At 44.9% G+C, this 18,959-nt stretch overlaps 1 protein-coding gene across 1 annotated transcript; it reads left to right on the top strand.

Moving 5' to 3' along the window:
- The first annotated feature begins 4,388 nt into the window (after positions 1 to 4,388).
- On the top strand, positions 4,389 to 17,058 carry SCN2B (sodium voltage-gated channel beta subunit 2). Its single transcript, XM_060787068.2, has 4 exons — positions 4,389 to 4,702; positions 12,906 to 13,072; positions 13,164 to 13,374; positions 16,196 to 17,058. The coding sequence occupies exons 1-4, from the start codon at positions 4,621 to 4,623 to the stop codon at positions 16,393 to 16,395; spliced, it is 660 nt and encodes a 219-aa protein (XP_060643051.1). The 5' UTR covers positions 4,389 to 4,620; the 3' UTR covers positions 16,396 to 17,058.
- Positions 17,059 to 18,959: the final 1,901 nt, after the last annotated feature.

Below are 18,959 nucleotides of genomic sequence, written 5' to 3'. Positions count from 1 at the left end.
GGAATAGAGCTTAGCTTTCTTCCAACTACAAGAATGGAGATTCCACCTGAACATGAGGAAGAACTTCCTGACAGCGAGAGTCGTTCAGCAGTGGAACTCTCTGCCCCAGAGTGTGGTGGAGGTTCCTTCTTTGGAGGCTTTGAAACAGAGGCTGAGCGGCTTCTTGGCAGAATGGGGTTGGACTGGATGGCCCATGAGGTCCCTTCCAGCTATAGGATTCTATGATTCTATGAATGACCTTGTAGCTTCAAAACCTGGCTGGTTGCTGCCCGGGGGAATCCTTTGTTGGGAGGTGTTCGCTGGCCCTGAAGGTTTCCTGTCTGGAAGTACTCTGTGTTTTTGGAGTGGTGGGGGGTTGGACTGGGTGGCCCACCAGGTCTCTTCCAACTCTAGAATTCTTGGATTCTATGCTTCTATGAATGACCTTGTAGCTTCAAAACCTGGCTGGTTGCTGCCTGGGGGAATCCTTTGTTGGGAGGTGTTAGCTGGGCCTGATGGTTTCCTTCCTGGAAGTACTCTTGTGTTTTTGTAGTAGTGGGGGGTTGGACTGGGTGGCCCACCAGGTCTCTTCCAACTCTAGGATTCTATGAATGACTGTAGAGATGTGTTCATTATAAAGTGTTATTTATAATGTGTTTAAACTGTATTTATAATGTTTATTATAGAGTGTTTAATGTACTGTGTTTAAACTGCATTTATGTATTACATTTATTGCCATGGCCTAGCTGTGAGGGATAGGTTGCCATGGTGACAAGACAAAGCCTCAGAGAAGGTGGGCGGAGCTTAAGGAGAAAAAGGTTGGAGTGTGGCAGTTAAGCTCCAGTCCGGTGGAGGAGACCCGGAGAAGAGCAGAGCCAGTTAAGGGCTCTGGGAAATAGCAGAGTCAAGAAAGGACTCTGGGGGAAAGTAGTTTAGTCCGGTGGAAGAGACCCGGAGAAGAGCAGAGCCAGTTAGTTAGGGCTCTGTTGTGAAGCTGTGAGAATTCAGTAGTTCCTAGAATTTGTGAATATTTCTTCAGCAGGAGAGCTGAAGGTGTTACCTTGTTAGATTGCTTAGGTTAAAGGAATCTAACAGAGGGGGTTTTCAGGATTGCCAGTAAGGAAAGACTGGTGATCAGTGGTTTGTTCCGAGCATAGGGCAAACAGTGTGGACATTCACAATAGGGAACTCTGGAATAGTATAAGCACTTCACTAAAGAAGGAGTTTGTAGATTTGTAACATTCAGAAGCCTGAAAGTATCTCAAACCAGCCATTTTGTAACATCAAGCCTTGTGCCAAGTTCAAACTCTCAAAACTGAAACAATTACGTTCTGTTAACAATAAAACTTGTTCTCTTTTTATTTCAAACCTGCCTCCTCCATTGCTGTTATGCTTGGTGCATTCCACACTACCAAAATCACCTCACAACCCAACTAAAGATAAACAGAGACATAAACCAGCGTCTCTAAACATATTGGTGGCAGCTTAATAGATATTTAAAAGAAGGTTCCTCACAGAATATTGGTGGCATTAAAGAAGATTAATGCTTCCTCACATAATTTTTGGTGGCATCTAGTGAGATTAGCGCTGCTTCTTTACATTTTTGGTTGACAAGCGGTGGGATTAACGCTTCGTTACAATGACCTTGTAGCTTTAAAGCCTGGCTGGTTTCTGCCTGGGAGAATCCTTTGTTGGGAGGTGTTAGCTGGCCTTGATGGTTTCCTTTCTGGAAGTACTCTTGTGTTTTTGTAGTGGTGGGGGGGATGGACTGGGCGGCCCACCAGGTCTCTTCCAACTCTAGGATTCTATGAATGACCTTGTAGCTTTAAAGCCTGGCTGGTTGCTGCCTGGGAAGAATCCTTTGTTGGGAGGTGTTAGCTGGCCCTGATGGTTTCCTTCCTGGAAGTACTCTTGTGTTTTTGTAGTAGTGGGGGGTTGGACTGGGTGGCCCACCAGGTCTCTTCCAACTCTAGGATTCTATGAATGACCTTGTAGCTTCAAAACCTGGCTGGTTGCTTCCTGGGGGAATCCTTTGTTGGGAGGTATCAGCTGGCCTTGATGGTTTCCTGTCTGGAAATCCCCTGTGGTGGGGGGTTGGACTGGATGGCCCACCAGGTCTCTTCCAACTCTAGAATTCTTGGATTCTATGCTTCTATGAATGACCTTGTAGCTTCAAAACCTGGCTGGTTGCTGCCTGGGGGAATCCTTTGTTGGGAGGTGTTAGCTGTCCCTTGTTGGGAGATGTTACCTGGTCCTGATGGTTTCCTTTCTGGAAGTACTCTTGTGTTTTTGTAGTGGTGGGGGGTTGGACTGGATGGCCCACCAGGTCTCTTCCAACTCTAGGGTTCTATGAATGACCTTGTAGGTTCAAAACCTGGCTGGTTGCTGCCTGGGAGAATCCTTTGTTGAGAGGTTTTAGCTGGCCCTGATGGTTTCCTTTCTGGAAGTACTCTTGTGTTTTTGTCATGGTAGGGGTTGGACTGGGTGGTTCCAACTCTAGGATTCTATGAATGACCTTGTAGCTTCAAAACCTGGCTGGTTGCTGCCTGGGGGAATCCTTTGTTGGGAGGTATTAGCTGGCCTTGATGGTTTCCTGTCTGGAAGTACTCTGTGGTGGGGGATTGGACTGGGTGGCCCACCAGGTCTCTTCCAACTCTAGGATTCTATGAATGACCTTGTAGCTTCAAAACCTGGTTGGTTTCTGCCTGGGGGAATCCTTTGTTGGGAGATGTTACCTGGCCCTGATGGTTTCCTTTCTGGAAGTACTCTGTGTTTTTGTAGTGGTGGGGGGTTGGACTGGGTGGGCCACCAACTCTCTTTCAACTCTAGGATTCTTTGAATGACCTTGTAGCTTCAAAACCTGGCTGGTTGCTGCCTGGGGGAATCCTTTGTTGGGAGGTGTTCGCTGGCCTTGATGGTTTCCTGTCTGGAAATCCTCTGTGGTGGGGGGTTGGACTGGATGGCCAACCAGGTCTCTTCCAAATCTAGAATTATTGGATTAAATGCTTCTATGAATGACCTTGTAGCTTCAAAACCTGGCTGGTTTCTGCCTGGGAGAATCCTTTGTTGGGAGGTGTTCACTGGCCTTGATGGTTTCCTGTCTGGAAGTCCCCTGTGGTGGGTGGTTGGACTGGATGGCCCACCAGGTCTCTTCCAACTCTAGAATTCTTGGATTCTATGATTCTATGAATGACCTTGTAGCTTCAAAACCTGGCTGGTTGCTGCCTGGGGGAATCCTTTGTTGGGAGGTGTTAGCTGGGCCTGATGGTTTCCTTTCTGGAAGTACTCTTGTGTTTTTGTAGTGGTGGGGGGTTGGACTGGGTGGCCCACCAGGTCTCTTCCAACTCTAGGATTCTATGAATGACCTTGTAGCTTTAAAGCCTGGCTGGTTTCTGCCTGGGATAATCCTTTGTTGGGAGGTGTTAGCTGGCCTTGATGGTTTCCTTTCTGGAAGTACTCTTGTGTTTTTGTAGTGGTGGGGGGGGGGGGGATGGACTGGGTGGCTCACCAGGTCTCTTCCAACTCTATGATTCTATGAATGACCTTGTAGCTTTAAAGCCTGGCTGGTTTCTGCCTGGGAGAATCCTTTGTTGGGAGGTGTTAGCTGGCCTTGATGGTTTCCTTTCTGGAAGTACTCTTGTGTTTTTGTAGTGGTGGTGGGGGGGGGGGGGTGGACTGGGTGGCCCACCAGGTCTCTTCCAACTCTAGGATTCTATGAATGACCTTGTAGCTTCAAAACCTGGCTGGTTGCTGCCTGGGGGAATCTTTTGTTGGGAGGTATTAGCTGGCCTTGATGGTTTCCTGTCTGGAAATCCCCTGTGGTGGGGAGTTGGACTGGATGGCCAACCAGGTCTCTTCCAACTCTAGAATTCTTGGATTCTATGCTTCTATGAATGACCTTGTAGCTTCAAAACCTGGCTGGTTGCTGCCTAGGGGAATCCTTTGTTGGGAGGTGTGTGCTGTCCCTGATGGTTTCCTTTCTGGAAGTATCTTGTGTTTTTGTAGTGGTGGTGGGGGGGGGGGGGTTGGATTGGGTGGCCCACCATGTCTCTCCCAACTCTAGGATCCTATGAATGACCTTGTAGCTTCAAAACCTGGCTGGCTGCTGCCTGGGGGAATCCTTTGTTGGGAGGTGTTAGTTGTCCCTTGTTGGGAGGTGTTAGCTGGCCCTGATGGTTTCCTGCCTGGAATTCCCCTGTTTTGGTTTTTATTTGGAGTGTTGCTCTTTATTTACTGTCCTGATTGTGGAGTTTTGCAACCGGGGTCGTCCTGTGGCCTTCCACCACTGCTTACTGGAGCGATGACTTGGGCCTCGCCCTTGCCCCCTCCCACTTCCGCCGACCAAAGACAGGAGGTCCTCCCCCTCCCCTCCCTCTACCCCTCCCTCTCCCCCCCCCCCCCCGCCCATTGGGTGCGCAGCCCCCCTCCTTAACCGCCCGGCCATCTTGGCGCAGGAGAAAGAGGGAAGGAGAAAGAGACCCAGGAGGAGGAGAAGGAGGAGGAGGAGGAGGAAGAGAACCCGCCCCCTTGGAGGAGAGCCCCCACCCCAAACCCCCAGGATGGCTGCGTGCGCTTGACCTCCTCCCCCCCACCCTTTTCTCCAAGACCCCCCTCTTTTCCCTCCCCCCTCCAATTCCCAAGATGCACCGCGACGCCCCTCCGGCTTTGGCCGCCCTTTTGGGGGGCGTCCTGTGTCGGCTACTCTTTGCCTTCCTTTCCAGCGGTAAGTCCTTGCCATTTTGGGGAGGGGGCGGGGGAGAGAAAGAGAGGAGGGAGGGTCTTGGAGGGAGACCCCTTGGAGTGACCTTCCTCTTTATTGGGGGGGGGGGGTTGTCCCAAAATAATCACTATGGAGCTTTGGAGGGTCTCTCTCTCTCTTGTCTCTCTGGTGAGGGTGAGGAGGGGTCTACCCCAAGGAAGGAGGGAGGGAGAGAGGGAGAAGCCCTCCTTAAAGGGATATCACCCAAGGCAAAAGGGGGGCGGGGCCTGGGACTGGGCCAGCACCACGGCCAGCTCCCCTCTGCAGAGGCTCTGCATTCACCCGGCTGCGCATGCGCAAGACCCTTCCCAGGCCCCTTCCCATTGCGAAACAGCCCTTCCAAGAATGGGATTGGGTTTCTGGGAACTAGGGAAAGATCTGGCTGAGGAGAAGGACATAACCCAGGCCTAGGCAAACTTGGGCCCTCGGTCCAGGTGTTTTGGACTCCAACTCCCACAATTCCTAACAGCCGGTAGGCTGTTAGGAATTGTGGGAGTTGGAGTCCAAAACACCTGGACCGAGGGCCCAAGTTTGCCTAGGCCTGTACTAACTACAAGAGTCCATCTGAACATGAGGAAGAACTTCCTCACTGTGAGAGCTGTTCAGCAGTGGAACTCTCTGCCCTGGAGGCTCCTTCTTTGGAGGCTTTTAAACAAAGGCTGGATGGCCATCTGTCGGGGGTGATTTGAATGCAATATTCCTGCTTCTTGGCAGAATAGGGTTGGACTGGATGAAGGCCCATGAGGTCTCTCCCAACTCTTGGATTCTATGATTCTATGAGTCCACACTGCCATATGTTCCAGTTCAAAGCAGACAATGTGGGATTGTATCCAGCTGTGTGGGAAGGGCTGTGAGAGACATAAAGTCAAGCTCTGGCTTGCATTTGGGGGCAATTGCCACTTTGAGGCCCCTTTCTACGCTGGCGTATCATCCAGAGCATCAAAGGAGATCATCCACCTGATCTGCTTTGAAATGGATTATGAGTCTGCGCTGCTATATAATCCAGTTTAAAAGAGATAATCTGGATTTTGTATGGCAGTGTAGAAAAGCTGTGTGTCTCCTGCAGGAGAGATAAAATGGGTATTTATTTAATGTATCAGGAGCAAAACCAAGGGTTTGTAAGCCGCCCCAAGTCCCCATTGGGGGAGATGTTTGCAGGGTATAAATATTATTAATATTATTATTATTCTGCCAAGATACTCCACTTTGGCAGAAAAAATGAAATGCAAAGATACAGAATGGGGGACAATGCCTGGCTCGAGAGCAGGACGTGTGAAAAAGATCTTGGAGTCCTCGTGGACAACAAGTTAAACATGAGCCAGGAATGTGATGTGGCGGCAAAAAAAGCCAATGGGATTTTGGCCTGCATCAATAGGAGCCTAGTGTCTAGATCTAAGGAAGTAATACTACCCCTCTATTCCGCTTTGGTTAGACCACATCTGGAATATTGTGTCCAATTCTGGGCACCACAATTCAAGAGAGATATTGACAAGCTGGAATGTGTCCAGAGGAGGGCGACTCAAATGATCAAGGGTCTGGAGAACAAGCCCTATGAGGAGCGGCTTAGGGAACTGGGCATGTTTAGCCTGAAGAAGAGAAGGCTGAGAGGAGATATGATAGCCATGTATAAATATGTGAGAGGAAGCCACAGGGAGGAGGAGGGAGCAAGCTTGTTTTCTGCTTCCTTGGAGACTAGGACGCGGAACAATGGCTTCAAACTACAAGAGAGGAGATTCCATCTGAACATTAGGAAGAACTTCCTGACCGTGAGAGCCGTTCAGCAGTGGAACTCTCTGCCCCGGAGTGTGGTGGAGGCTCCTTCTTTGGAAGCTTTTAAGCAGAGGCTGGATGGCCATCTGTCAGGGGTGATTTGAATGCAATATTCCTGCTTCTTGGCAGGGGGTTGGACTGGATGGCCCATGAGGTCTCTTCCAACTCTTTGATTCTATGATTCTATGATTCTATGATTATTATTATTATTATTATTATTATTATTATGTATTTTAAAAACAGAGTTTTAAAAGCTTGGCAATATACTAAATGTCCTTTGACCAGTAGTTGGCCACTTGGAGTGCCTCTGATATGGCTATAAGAAGCTCCTCCATTGTGCATGTGGCATGGTTCAGGCTGCATTGTAGTCAGTGGTCTGTAGTTCGCCCTTTTCCACACTCACATGTCATGGGCTCCACTTTGTGGCCCCATTTCTTAAGGTTGGCTCTGCATCTCATGGTGCCAGAGCACAGCTTGTTCAGTGTCTTCCAGGTTGCCCACTCTTCTGTGTGCCCAGGAGGGAGTCTCTCACTCAGTATCAGCACTGATTGAGGTTCCGGGTTTTTGCCTGCCACTTTTGGACTCTTGCTTGCTGAGGTGTTCCTGCAAGTATCTCTGTAGATCTTAGAAAGCTGTTTCTTGATTGATTTATTTACTTTATTTGTATACCGCTCTCTCTCAGCCCGTAGGTGACTCAGAGCGGTTTACAGCCAAGTCAGTATACAAAGTGGACAACATTAACATTAAAACAGTAATCAGGGCAACTACATCAATATAACAATAAATCAATACATCAATATAACATCAATACATCCATACAACTAATCCATCACGTCTCATCAGCAAAATTTAAGGTGTTGGCTTGCTGGCTGATACCCAAGGGCTGGAGATGTTTCTGCCTTGGAACTTCCATTAATGGCTGCTGCTTCCCGGCAGACGTCAGGTGGTGTGATACCAGCTCAACAGTGGTGTAGGGCATAGACATCCTGAGATTATGCGGCATGTCTCATTAAGAGCCACACCCACTGTTTTAGCATGGTGAGATGTGTTCTGTTCTGGGCACGCATAAAGACTCCACCTGAACATTAGACATGATGAGGCCATGGAGCAAGAGGGGAAGGGAAGTCATAGGAAGGAGGAAGGAGGCTTAAAGAACAAGCCATATGAGGAGCGGCTTAAAGACCTGGGCATGTTTAGCCTGCAGGAGAGAAGGCAGAAGGGAGACATGATGAGGCCATTGATCAAGAGGTGAAGGGAAGTCATAGGAAGAAGGCTTAAAGTACAAGCCCTATGAGGAGTGGCTTAAAGACCTGCGCATGTTTAGCCTGTAGGAGAGAAGGCAGAAATGATGAGGCCATGGATCAAGATTTGAAGTCATAGGAAGGAGGAAGGAGGCTTAAAGAACAAGCCCTATGAGGAGCAGCTTAAAGAGCTGGGCATGTTTAGCCTGCGGGAGGGAAGGCAGAAGGGAGACACAATGAGGCCATGGATCAAGAGGTGAAGGGAAGTCATAGGAAGGAGGAAGGAGGCTTAAAGAACAAGCCCTATGAGGAGCGGCTTAAAGACCTGGGCATGTTTAGCCTGCGGGAGAGAAGGCAGAAGGGAGACATGATGAGGCCATGGATCAAGAGGGGAAGGGAAGTCATAGGAAGGAGGAAAAAGGCTTAAAGAACAAGCCCTATGAGGAGCGACTTAAAGACCTGGGCATGTTTGGCCTGCAGGGCAGAAGGCTGAGGGGAGATATGATAGCCATGTATAAGTATGTGAGAGGAAGTCCTAGGGAGGAGGGAGCAAGCTTCCTTTCTGCTTCCCTGGAGACTAGGACACAATGGAACAATGGCTTCAAACTACAGGAAAGGAGATTTCACCTGAGCATAAGGAAGAACTTCCTGACTTTGAGAGCCGTTCAGCAGTGGAACTCTCTGCCCCGGAGTGTGGTGGAGGCTCCTTCTTTGGAAGCTTTTAAGCAGAGGCTGGATGACCATCTGTCGGGGGTGCTTTGAATGTGATTTTCCTGCTTCTTGGCAGAATGGGGTTGGACTGGATGGTGGCCCATGAGTTCTCTTCCAACTATGATTCTATGATTCTAAGACAAGCTCTGGCTTGCATTTGGGGGCAATCACCACATTGAGGCCCTTTCTAAGCTGACGTATCATCCAGAGTATCAAAGCAGATCATCCGCCTGATCTGCTTTAACTGGATTATCCGTCTACAATGCCCTATAATCAAAGCAGATAATCTGGATTTGGTATGGCAGTTAGAAAGGCCATGAGACTCTTGCAGAAGAGATTGAGTTGGTTATAAATATAATAATAATAATAATAATAATAATAATAATAACAATTAATAATAACAATTAATAATAATAATAATAATAATAATAATAATAATAATAATGAGGCCCACGGAGGGGCTGCTCAGCACTGGGGAGAGCCTTGGAAGAGGAATCTGGGTGCAAAACACACTCCTTGCAGAGCCCATCCATTCCTATTTATTTTTATTTTGTTTACAGTATTTATATACCACTTTACTCACCCTTGGGGGGATTCAAAGCAGTTTACATAGAAATAAGGGCAAAATTCCATGCCTTACATACATAAACCTAATCACAAGTCAACACCATATAACGGAGCATAGAGTTTGAAGAGACCTCTAAAGGCTATCTAATCCAGCTCCCTTCTGGCTTCATGCAGGAAAAACACAATCAAAGCTTCCTGACAGATGGCCACCCAGCCTCTACTAAATAATAATAATAATAATAATGATGATGATGATGATGATGATGATGATGATGAGTTGGAAGAGGAATCAAACACCATCTCGTCCAACCTCCTTCTGGCTTCATGCAGGAAAAGCACAATCAAAGCACCCCCGAAAGATGGCTTTCTAGCTTCTGCATATCAATAATAATAATAGAGTTGGAAGAGGCCCTCAAAGGCCATCTAGTCCAATCTCCTTTTGGCTTCATGCAAGAAAAGCACAATGAAAGCACCCCCGACAGACGGCTATCCAGCCTCTGCTTATTAATCATAGAGTTGGAAGAGCCCCACAGAGGCCATCTAGTCCACCCCCCTTCTGGCATCATGCAGGAAAAGCACAATCAGACCACCCCCGACAGATGGTTATCCAGCCTCTGCTTATTATTATTAATAATAGAGTTGGATGAGGCCCTCAAAGCTCATCTAATCCAATCCCCTTTTGGCTTCATGCAGGAAAAGCACAATCAAAACACCCCTGACAGATGGCCATCCAGCCCCTGCTTTATAGTAGTCATACTAATCATAGAGTTGGAAGAGGCTCTCAAAGGCCATCTAGTCAAACCCCCTTCTGGCTTCATGCAGGAATAGCACAAAGTCCCACCGACAGATGGCCACCCAGCCTCCGTTTGACAGCCTCCACTACTTGGTCACTTGGAGTACCCCTTGGGGGGGGGGGGGGGAGTGAGGCATAAATTAATAATAATAATAATAATAATAATAATAATAATAATATAGCAACAGCCAGCAGAGTGATGTTGTCTGGTGTGGACTCATCTTGTTGTTTTTCAAATAATAATAATAATAATAATAATAATAATAAAATAGCAACAGCCAGCAGAGTGATGTTGTCTGGTGTGGACTCATCTCGTTGTGTTTTTAATAATAATAATAATAATAATAATAATAATAATAATAGCAACAATAATAGCAACAGCCAGCAAAGTGATCTTGTCTGGTGTGGACTCATCTTGTTGTGTTTTAAATAACAATAACAACAACAACAATAATAATAGCAACAGCCAGCAGAGTGATCTTGTGTGCTGTGGACTCATCTTGTTGTGTTTTAAACAACAACAACAAAATAGCAACAGCCAGCAGAGTGATGAGTGCTGTGGACTCATCTTGTTGTGTTTCAAATAATAATAATAATAATAATAATAATAATAATAATAATAAGTTGTCGAAGGCTTTCATGGCCAGAATCACTGGGTTGTTGTTGGTTTTTTCGGGCTATATGGCCATGGTCTAGAGGCATTCTCTCCTGACGTTTCGCCTGCATCTATGGCAAGCATCCTCAGAGGTAGAATCATAGAATCAAAGAATCAAAGAGTTGGAAGAGACCTCCTGGGCCATCATCCAGTCCAACCCCATTCTGCCAAGAAGCAGGAATGTTGCATTCAAAGCACCCCTGACAGATGGCCATCCAGCCTCTGTTTAAAAGCTTCCAAAGAAGGAGCCTCCACCACACTCCCTCCGGGGCAGAGAGTTCCACTGCTGAACAGCTCTCACAGTCAGGAAGTTCTTTCTCATGTTCAGATGGTAGTGAGGATGCTTGCCATAGATGCAGGCGAAACATCAAGGGAGAATGCCTCTACACCATGGCCATATAGCCCGAAAAAACCTACAACAACCCACAATAATAATAATAATAATAAGAAGAAGAAGAAGAAGAAGAAGAAGAAGAAAATAGCAACAGCCAGCAGAGTGATCTTGTCTACTGTGGACTCATCTTGTTGTGTTTCTAATTAATAATAATAATAATAGTAATAATAATAATAATAATAATAATAATAATAATAATATAGCAACAGCCAGCAGAGTGATCTTGTCTGGTGTGGACTCATCTTGTTGTGTTTCTAATCAATAATAATAATAATAATAATAATAATAGCAGCAACAGCTAGCTGTCTGGTGTGGACTCATCTTGTTGTGTTTCTAATTAATAATAATAATAATAATAATAATAATATAGCAACAGCCAGCCGAGTCATCTTGTCTGGTGTGGACTCATCTTGTTGTGTTTCTAATTAATAATAATAATAATAATAATAATATAGCAACAGCCAGCCGAGTCATCTTGTCTGGTGTGGACTCATCTTGTTGTGTTTCTAATTAATAATAATAATAATAATAATATAGCAACGGCCAGCCGAGTCATCTTGTCTGGTGTGGACTCATCTTGTTGTGTTTCTAATTAATAATAATAATAATAATAATAATAATAACATAGCAACAGCCAGCAGAGTGATCTTGTCTACTGTGGACTCATCTTGTTGTGTTTCTAATTAATAATAATAATAATAATAGTAATAGTAATAGTAATAATAATAATAATAATAATAATAATAATAATAATAATATAGCAACAGCCAGCAGAGTGATCTTGTCTGGTGTGGACTCATCTTGTTGTGTTTCTAATCAATAATAATAATAATAATAATAGCAGCAACAGCTAGCTGTCTGGTGTGGACTCATCTTGTTGTGTTTCTAATTAATAATAATAATAATAATAATAATAATAATAATAACATAGCAACAGCCAGCAGAGTGATCTTGTCTGCTGTGGACTCATCTTGTTGTGTTTCTAATTAATAATAATAATAATAATAATAATAATAATAACATAGCAACAGCCAGCAGAGTGATCTTGTCTACTGTGGACTCATCTTGTTGTGTTTCTAATTAATAATAATAATAATAATAATAATAATAATAACAACAACATAGCAACAGCCAGCAGAGTGATCTTGTCTGCTGTGGATTCATCTTGTTGTGTTTCGAATAATAATAATAATAATAATAATAATAATAATAATAATATAGCAACAGCCAGCCGAGTGACCTTGTCTGGTGTGGACTCATCTTGTTGTGTTTCTAATTAATAATAATAATATAATAATAATATAGCAATGGCCAGCAGAGTGATCTTGTCTGGTGTGGACTCATCTTGCTATGTTTCAAATAATAATAATAATAATAATAATAACAATAAGAACAACAACAACAACAACAATAAAAATATAGCAACAGCCAGCAGAGTGATCTTGTCTGCTGTGGACTCATCTTGTTGTGCTTTTAATAATAATAGTAATAATAATAATAGTAATAATAATAATAATATGTTGTCGAAGGCTTTCATGTCCAGAATCACTGGGTTGTTGTAGGTTTAATCGGGCTATATGGCCATGGTCTAGATGCATTCTCTCCTGACGTTTCGCCTGCATCTATGGCAAGCATCCTCAGAGGTAGTGAGGATGCTTGCCATAGATGCAGGCGAAACGTCAGGAGAGAATGCCTCTAGACCATGGCCATAATAAAGGTTGGTAAAGATCGTCCCCTGACATTAAGTCCAGTCATGTCTGACTCTGGGGTGTGGTGCTCATCTCCACGTCTAAGCCGAAGAGCCAGCGTTGTCCATAGACACTTCCAAGGTCATGTGGCCGGCATGACTGCATGGAGCGCCGTTACCTTCCCGCCGGAGCGGTACCTATTGATCTACTCACATTTGCATGTTTTCGAACTGCTAGGTTGGCAGAAGCTAGGCGTGAAAGCGGAAGCTCACGCTGCTCCCTGGAATCGAACCTGCGACCTTTTGGCCGCTTGCTAAACCCCAGCCATGTCTTCTTCTTCCCTCGCAGTGCCCAGCATCCAGGCTATGGAGGTGATGGCCCCGCCAACCATCTACGCCCTCAACGGCTCCTCCATCCGCCTCACCTGCACCTTCAACTCCTGCTACCAGGTGGAGAAGAAGCAGTTCTCCCTCAACTGGACCTACCAGGGTTGCAGCAACTGCACGGAAGAGCTGGTGAGTTTGGGGGGCAGGCCCTTCCTTGGGTGGGCTTTCCTCCCCTGCCCCCCCCCCCCAAGGCGTGACCCTGGCCTCCTTCCCTGCCCAGTTCCTGCAGTTCAAGCTGAAGGTGATGCCCATGGAGGAGAACCGCTTTGGGGACCGCATCGAGTTCACGGGGAACCCCAGCAAGAACGACGTCTCCTTCACGCTCCGCAACGTGCAGCTGGAGGACGAGGGCACCTACCACTGCTACGTCATGAACCCCCCTGACCGGCACAAGGGACACGGCAAGATCCAGCTCAGAGTCATCACCGAAGGTCAGGGACTGGTCTGAGCCCCGATCCAAGTGGGGAGCGGGCAAAGCAGGGGGAGAACCCCAAGGAACTAGAGCCAGCCTGGGCCAACTTGGGCCCTCCCTCCAGGTGTTTTGGACTCCAACTCCCACAATTCCTAACAGCCGGTAGGCTGTTAGGAATTGTGGGAGTTGGAGTCCAAAACACCTGGAGGGAGGGCCCAAGTTGGCCCATGACTGAACTAGAGGAAAGTCCCCAAGGAACCCTGGAACGAGAAGCATCCCCCGGCTATTTTTATTTGCACTCTGCATCTGCTCCGGAGCTGTCAATACCCCGGCTTTGAATGACTTTGAATGCCTGCACTATTTTGTTTTGTTGCAGAAACGCTCTTGTGACTTTTTTTTGCGGTGTTTTGTGTTACGTTTTGTTTGCCTGCGTCTTGCTCTGTGCCTTGATTCAGGGGGTCACCTCGACAGGGGAAGCCCCCTCCCCACCCAAATTGCAATCCTTCCAAAGGCTGAGACAGTGTGACCTGCACAAGGCAGCGAAATTTTGGACCCTTATCCCATCTGGCACTCAAAGTATTCCACCAGCTCAGTCTAAAGCAAGCATTGGCAAACTTCAGGTGTTTTGGACTTCAACTCCCACAATTCCTAACAGCCCAGAGCAGGTATGGGCAAAGAGGCCCTCAAAGAGTTTTGGACTCCAACTCCCACAATTCCTAACAGCCTCAGGCCCCTTCCTTTCCCCCCTCAGCCACTTAAGCTTAACTGAAAAGAGTTAGTATTCCAAAGCCTGTTAGAGTCAGTGTCATCCTGAGGAGAGTGAGATAAACCTCAGTGTGAGAGAAGACCCATGTGAGAAAGCTCCAGCGTGAAGGCTGCTGTGTTTAAAGCTACTATGTATTTGCTCATTTGTGTTACGGAAACCTTATTTCAGTAACTTGTTAGATTTAGTGGGCCAAAGATAGTGTCATCCTGAGGAGAGTGAGGTAAACCTCAGTGTGAGAGAAGCCTTGTGTGAGGTAGCTCCATTGTGAAGGCTGCTGTGTTTAAAGCTACTATGTATTTGCTTATTTGTGTTATGGAAACCTTATTTTAGTAGCCAGTTAAAGTTAGTGGGCCAAAGCTAGTGTCATCCTGAGGAGAGTGAGGTAAACCTCCGTGTGAGAGATGCCTCATGTGAGAAAGCTCCAGTGTGAACGCTGCTGTGTTTAAAGCTATTACGTATTTGCTTATTTGTGTTATGGAAACCTTATTTTACTAGCCTGTTAGATTTAGTGTGTCAAAGTTAGTGTCATCCTGAGGAGAGTGAGGAAAACCTCAGTGTGAGAGAAGCCCCATGTGAGAAAGCTCCAGTGTGAAGGCTGCTGTGTTTAAAGCTACTATGTATTGGCTTATTTGTGTTATGGAAACCTTATTTCAGTAGCCAGTTAAAGTTAGTGGGCCAAAGCTAGTGTCATCCTGAGGAGAGTGAGGTAAACCTCAGTGTGAGAGAAGCCTTGTGTGTGAACGCTGCTGTGTTTAAAGCTACTATGTATTTGCTTATTTGTGTTATGGAAACCTTATTTTAGTAGTCCGTTAGATGTAGTGCGCCAAAGCTAGTGTCATCCTGAGGAGTGAGGTAAACCTTAGTGTGAGAGAAGCCTTGTGTGAGAAAGCTCCAATGTGAAGGCTGCTGTGTTTAAAGCTATTATGTATTTGCTTATTTGTGTTATGGAAAACTTATTTCAGTAGCCAGTTAGATTTAGTGGGCCAAAGCTAGTGTCATCCTGAGGTGAGCGAGATAAACCTCAGTGTGAGAGAAGCCTCATGTGAGAAAGCTCCATTATGAAGGCTGCTGTGTTTAAAGTTACTATGTATTTGCTTACTTGTGTTATGGAAACCTTATTTCAGTAGCCAGTTAGATTTAGTGGGCCAAAGCTAGTGTCATCCTGAGGAGAGTGAGGTAAACCTCAGTGTGAGAGAAGCCTTGTGTAAGAAAGCTCCAGTGTGAAGGCTGCTGTGTTTAAAGCTACTATGTATTTGCTTATTTGTGTTATGGAAACCTTATTTCAGTAGCTTGTTAGATTTAGTGGGCCAAAGATAGTGTCATCCTGAGGAGAGTGAGGTAAACCTCAGCATGAGAGAAGCCTTGTGTGTGAACACTGCTGTGTTTAAAGCTACTATGTATTTGCTTATTCATGTTATGGAAACCTTATTTCAGTAGCCCGTTAGATTTAGTGGGTCAAAGCTAGTGTCATCCTGAGCAGAGTGAGGTAAACCTCAGTGTGAGAGAAGCCTTGTGTGAGAAAGCTCCAATGTGAAAGCTACTATGTAGTTGCTTATTCGTGTTATGGAAACCTTATTTTTGTAAATAGTGCAACCGTATTATGGTAAGGGCCTGAGGCTGTTAGGAATTGTGGGCCAAAGTTTGCCCATACCTGATCTAAAGGGTCAAATCCTCTTTTATTTTGTTAGTGGGGTGTTATGTGGTTTCCGGCCTGTGCGGCAAATGCATTTGAGCAGCACTTTCTCCTGATGTTTCGCCTGCACCTGTGGCTGCGATCACTGCTGAGTTTGCACCAACTTCTTTCTTCGCCGTGTGCTCCGTGTATTGCCATTCGATGTTTACAGCTCAAATCGCTTTGGTAATCGCTCATTTCCTCATGGCTTCCATGCTGCTTTCTTGTATTTTGCCATGGTTATTATATCTATTATTGTTTTGGAGGCAATGTCTGTGTTTCTCGATGGCGCTGTCCCGCATTAGCTGTCCTGAATGAAACCCCCCACCCTGACCCCCCCAAATACATTCTGGGAGTTGACCCCATTGCGGGGGTCCCGTGTGTGTGTGTGTCTCTCCACAGAGCCCCCGGAGCGCGACTCCACGGTGGCGGTGATTGTGGGGGCCACGGTGGGGGGCTTCCTGGCCGTGGTCATCCTGGCGCTGGTGGCCGTCAAGTGCGTCCGGCGGAAGAAGCAGCAGCGGCTCAACACCGATGACCAGAAGACAGAAGAGGAGGGCAAGACCGACGGAGAAGGGAACCCCGAGGAGGGGGCCAAGTAGACTGATTGTGGGAGGGAAGCCCCCGCCTCTACGACGCCCATACACACCTCCCAACTCCCCTCCTTCGTGTGTCTCCTGGGCCAAAAAAAAACAGAGAAGCCCCTTCCCCTTTGACTGCCTTCCCCTCTGTCTATTTCCCCTTCCAGAGGGGTCTCTGCCGAGAGTGGGGAGGGGTCCCCACATTCTGAATCGCCCCTTCTCCCTTCCCTTCCCTCAGAAGCACAACCCACGACTGCCAAGAGAACTCACTGCCAGGGGGGCAAGGCCAAAAGCCTCCTCCGATGATCCCCCTCCCCATAAAAAGCCTCCCCAAAATGGGGGAGGATGTCTTTCTATTTCTCCCAATTCTTGCCCCCAACTCATAACCGCGCACTCTTGCTCTGACCCCAACTCATAAGCCCCCTCCCCTGCACTCACCTGCCAAAACCCGGCCTCAAACTGGCCTTGTACGCCTTCCTCCCACGATGATGGTGATGGTGATGATGATAGTGATGATGGTGATAATGGTGACGATGCTCTCTGCGTCCCTCCGCCTCCGCAGCGCCCCTTCCTTGCCTGCGCTGAAGACCCTCTCCGTGTTTCGGGATTTTCGCCACTGTTGTCTGTCCATCTGTTCATCCGTCTGGGAATGAATAAAGCAGGGCGCGCCTCTCTTTCTCTCTGCCGGGTCTGTGCCTCCATTGATTTACACCAGGAATGGGCAAACTTTGGCCCTCCAAGTGTTTTGGACTTCGACTCCCACCATCCCCAACAGCCTCAGGACCCTTCCTTTTCCCCCTCAGCCACTTGCCTCCAACAGACAAGAGTTCTTTCTTTCTCCCAGCCTGGACATCATTCCAGGGCATCTTGCTGGGATCCCAGGGAAACAACAACAACAACAAAAATAATATAATTTATTACCCAACTTTCCACCCAAATAATAATAATATTATTTGCCTCTCCCCTCTAATAATAATAATAATAATAATAATAATAATAATAATAGTTTATTACTAGCCTCTTCCATTCTAATAATAATAATAATAATAATAATGTATTACTTGCCTCTCCCTCTAATAATAATAATAATAATAATAATAATAATAAAATTTATTAGCCAACTTTCCCCTCTAACAACACCACCAATAATAATAATGTATTATCCCTCTCCTTCTAGTAATCATAATATTTTTGCCTCTCCGCTCTAATAATAATAATAATAATAATAATAATAATGCATTACTCGCCTCTCCCAGTCTAATAATAATAATAATAATAATAATAATAATAATAATAATAAAGTTTATTAGGCAACTTTCCCCTCTAACAGCAACAACAATACCAATAATAATGTATTATCCCTCCCTTTCTAGTAATCATAATAGTTTTGCCTCTCCCCTCTAATAATAATAATAATAATAATAATTTATTACTAGCCTCTTCCATTCTAATAATAATAATAATATAGTTGGTTGCCTGTCTCTCTCTAAAAAAATGACAATTATATAAGGTATTATTTGCCTCTCCCCTTGAATAATAATAACAATAATAATATAATTTATTACCTGCCTCCACTCAATGATAATAGTAATAATAATAATAATAATAATAATTTATTACACCCTCCAATAATGATCATATAATGTATTACTTGTCTCTCCCAGTCTAATAATAATAATAATAATAATAATAATAATAAAGTTCATTAGCCAATTTTCCCCTCTAACAACAACACCAATAATAATGTATTATCCCTCTCCTTCTAGTAATCATAATATTTTTGCCTCTCCCCTCTAATAATAATAATAATAATAATAATAATAATAATATAGTTGGTTGCCTGTCTCACCCTCTAAAAATGACAATTATATAAGGTATTATTCGCCTCTCCCCTTTAATAATAATAACAGCAATAATATCGTTTATTACCTGCCTCCCCTCAATGATAATAGTAATAATAATAATAATAATAATAATAATGTATCACTCACCTTTCCCCTTCTAATAATAATAATAATAATAATAATAATATAGTTTATTACCCATCTTTCCCATCTAATAATAATAATAATAATAATGTATTATTCCTCTCCTTCTAGTAATCATAATATTATTCACCTCTCCCCTCTAATAATAATAATAATAATAATAATAATGTATTATTCCTCTCCCTTTAGTAATCACAATATTATTCGCCTCTCCCCTCTAATAATAATAATAATAATAATAATAATAATAATAATAATAATGTATTATTCCTCTCCTAGTAATCACAATATTATTCACCTCTCCCCTTTAATAATAATAATAATAGTTTATTACTTGCCTCTCCCAGTCTAATACTAATAATAATATAGTTTATTAGTTAACTTTCCCCTCTAATAATAAGCAGCTGAAGGGGAAAAGGAAAGGGCCTGAGGCTGTTGGGAATGGTGGGAGTTGTAGTCCAAAACACTTGGGAGGGATGGCCAAAGTTGGCCCACACTTGAGTGAGAACATCTACTGTTGACCTTTCTCCTAAGCTTAGATTGCTGTAAAGCAAACCCATATCTGTTATGGAAGGCTTTCATGTCCGGAATCACTGG

The sequence above is a fragment of the Anolis sagrei genome, chromosome 7, assembly GCF_037176765.1.
Source record: "Anolis sagrei isolate rAnoSag1 chromosome 7, rAnoSag1.mat, whole genome shotgun sequence".
Lineage (NCBI taxonomy): Eukaryota > Metazoa > Chordata > Lepidosauria > Squamata > Dactyloidae > Anolis > Anolis sagrei.
This window is presented reverse-complemented; position numbering and strand designations above follow the sequence as displayed.

Excerpts from the sequence above, each read along its gene's own strand:
- SCN2B (XM_060787068.2), top strand. The coding sequence starts at position 4,621 with ATGCACCGCGACGCCCCTCCGGCTTTGGCCGCCCTTTTGGGGGGCGTC. Across the intron at positions 4,703-12,905 it reads CTTTGCCTTCCTTTCCAGCG|TGCCCAGCATCCAGGCTATG; the intron begins GTAAGTCCTTGC and ends CTTCCCTCGCAG. Across the intron at positions 13,073-13,163 it reads GCAACTGCACGGAAGAGCTG|TTCCTGCAGTTCAAGCTGAA; the intron begins GTGAGTTTGGGG and ends TTCCCTGCCCAG.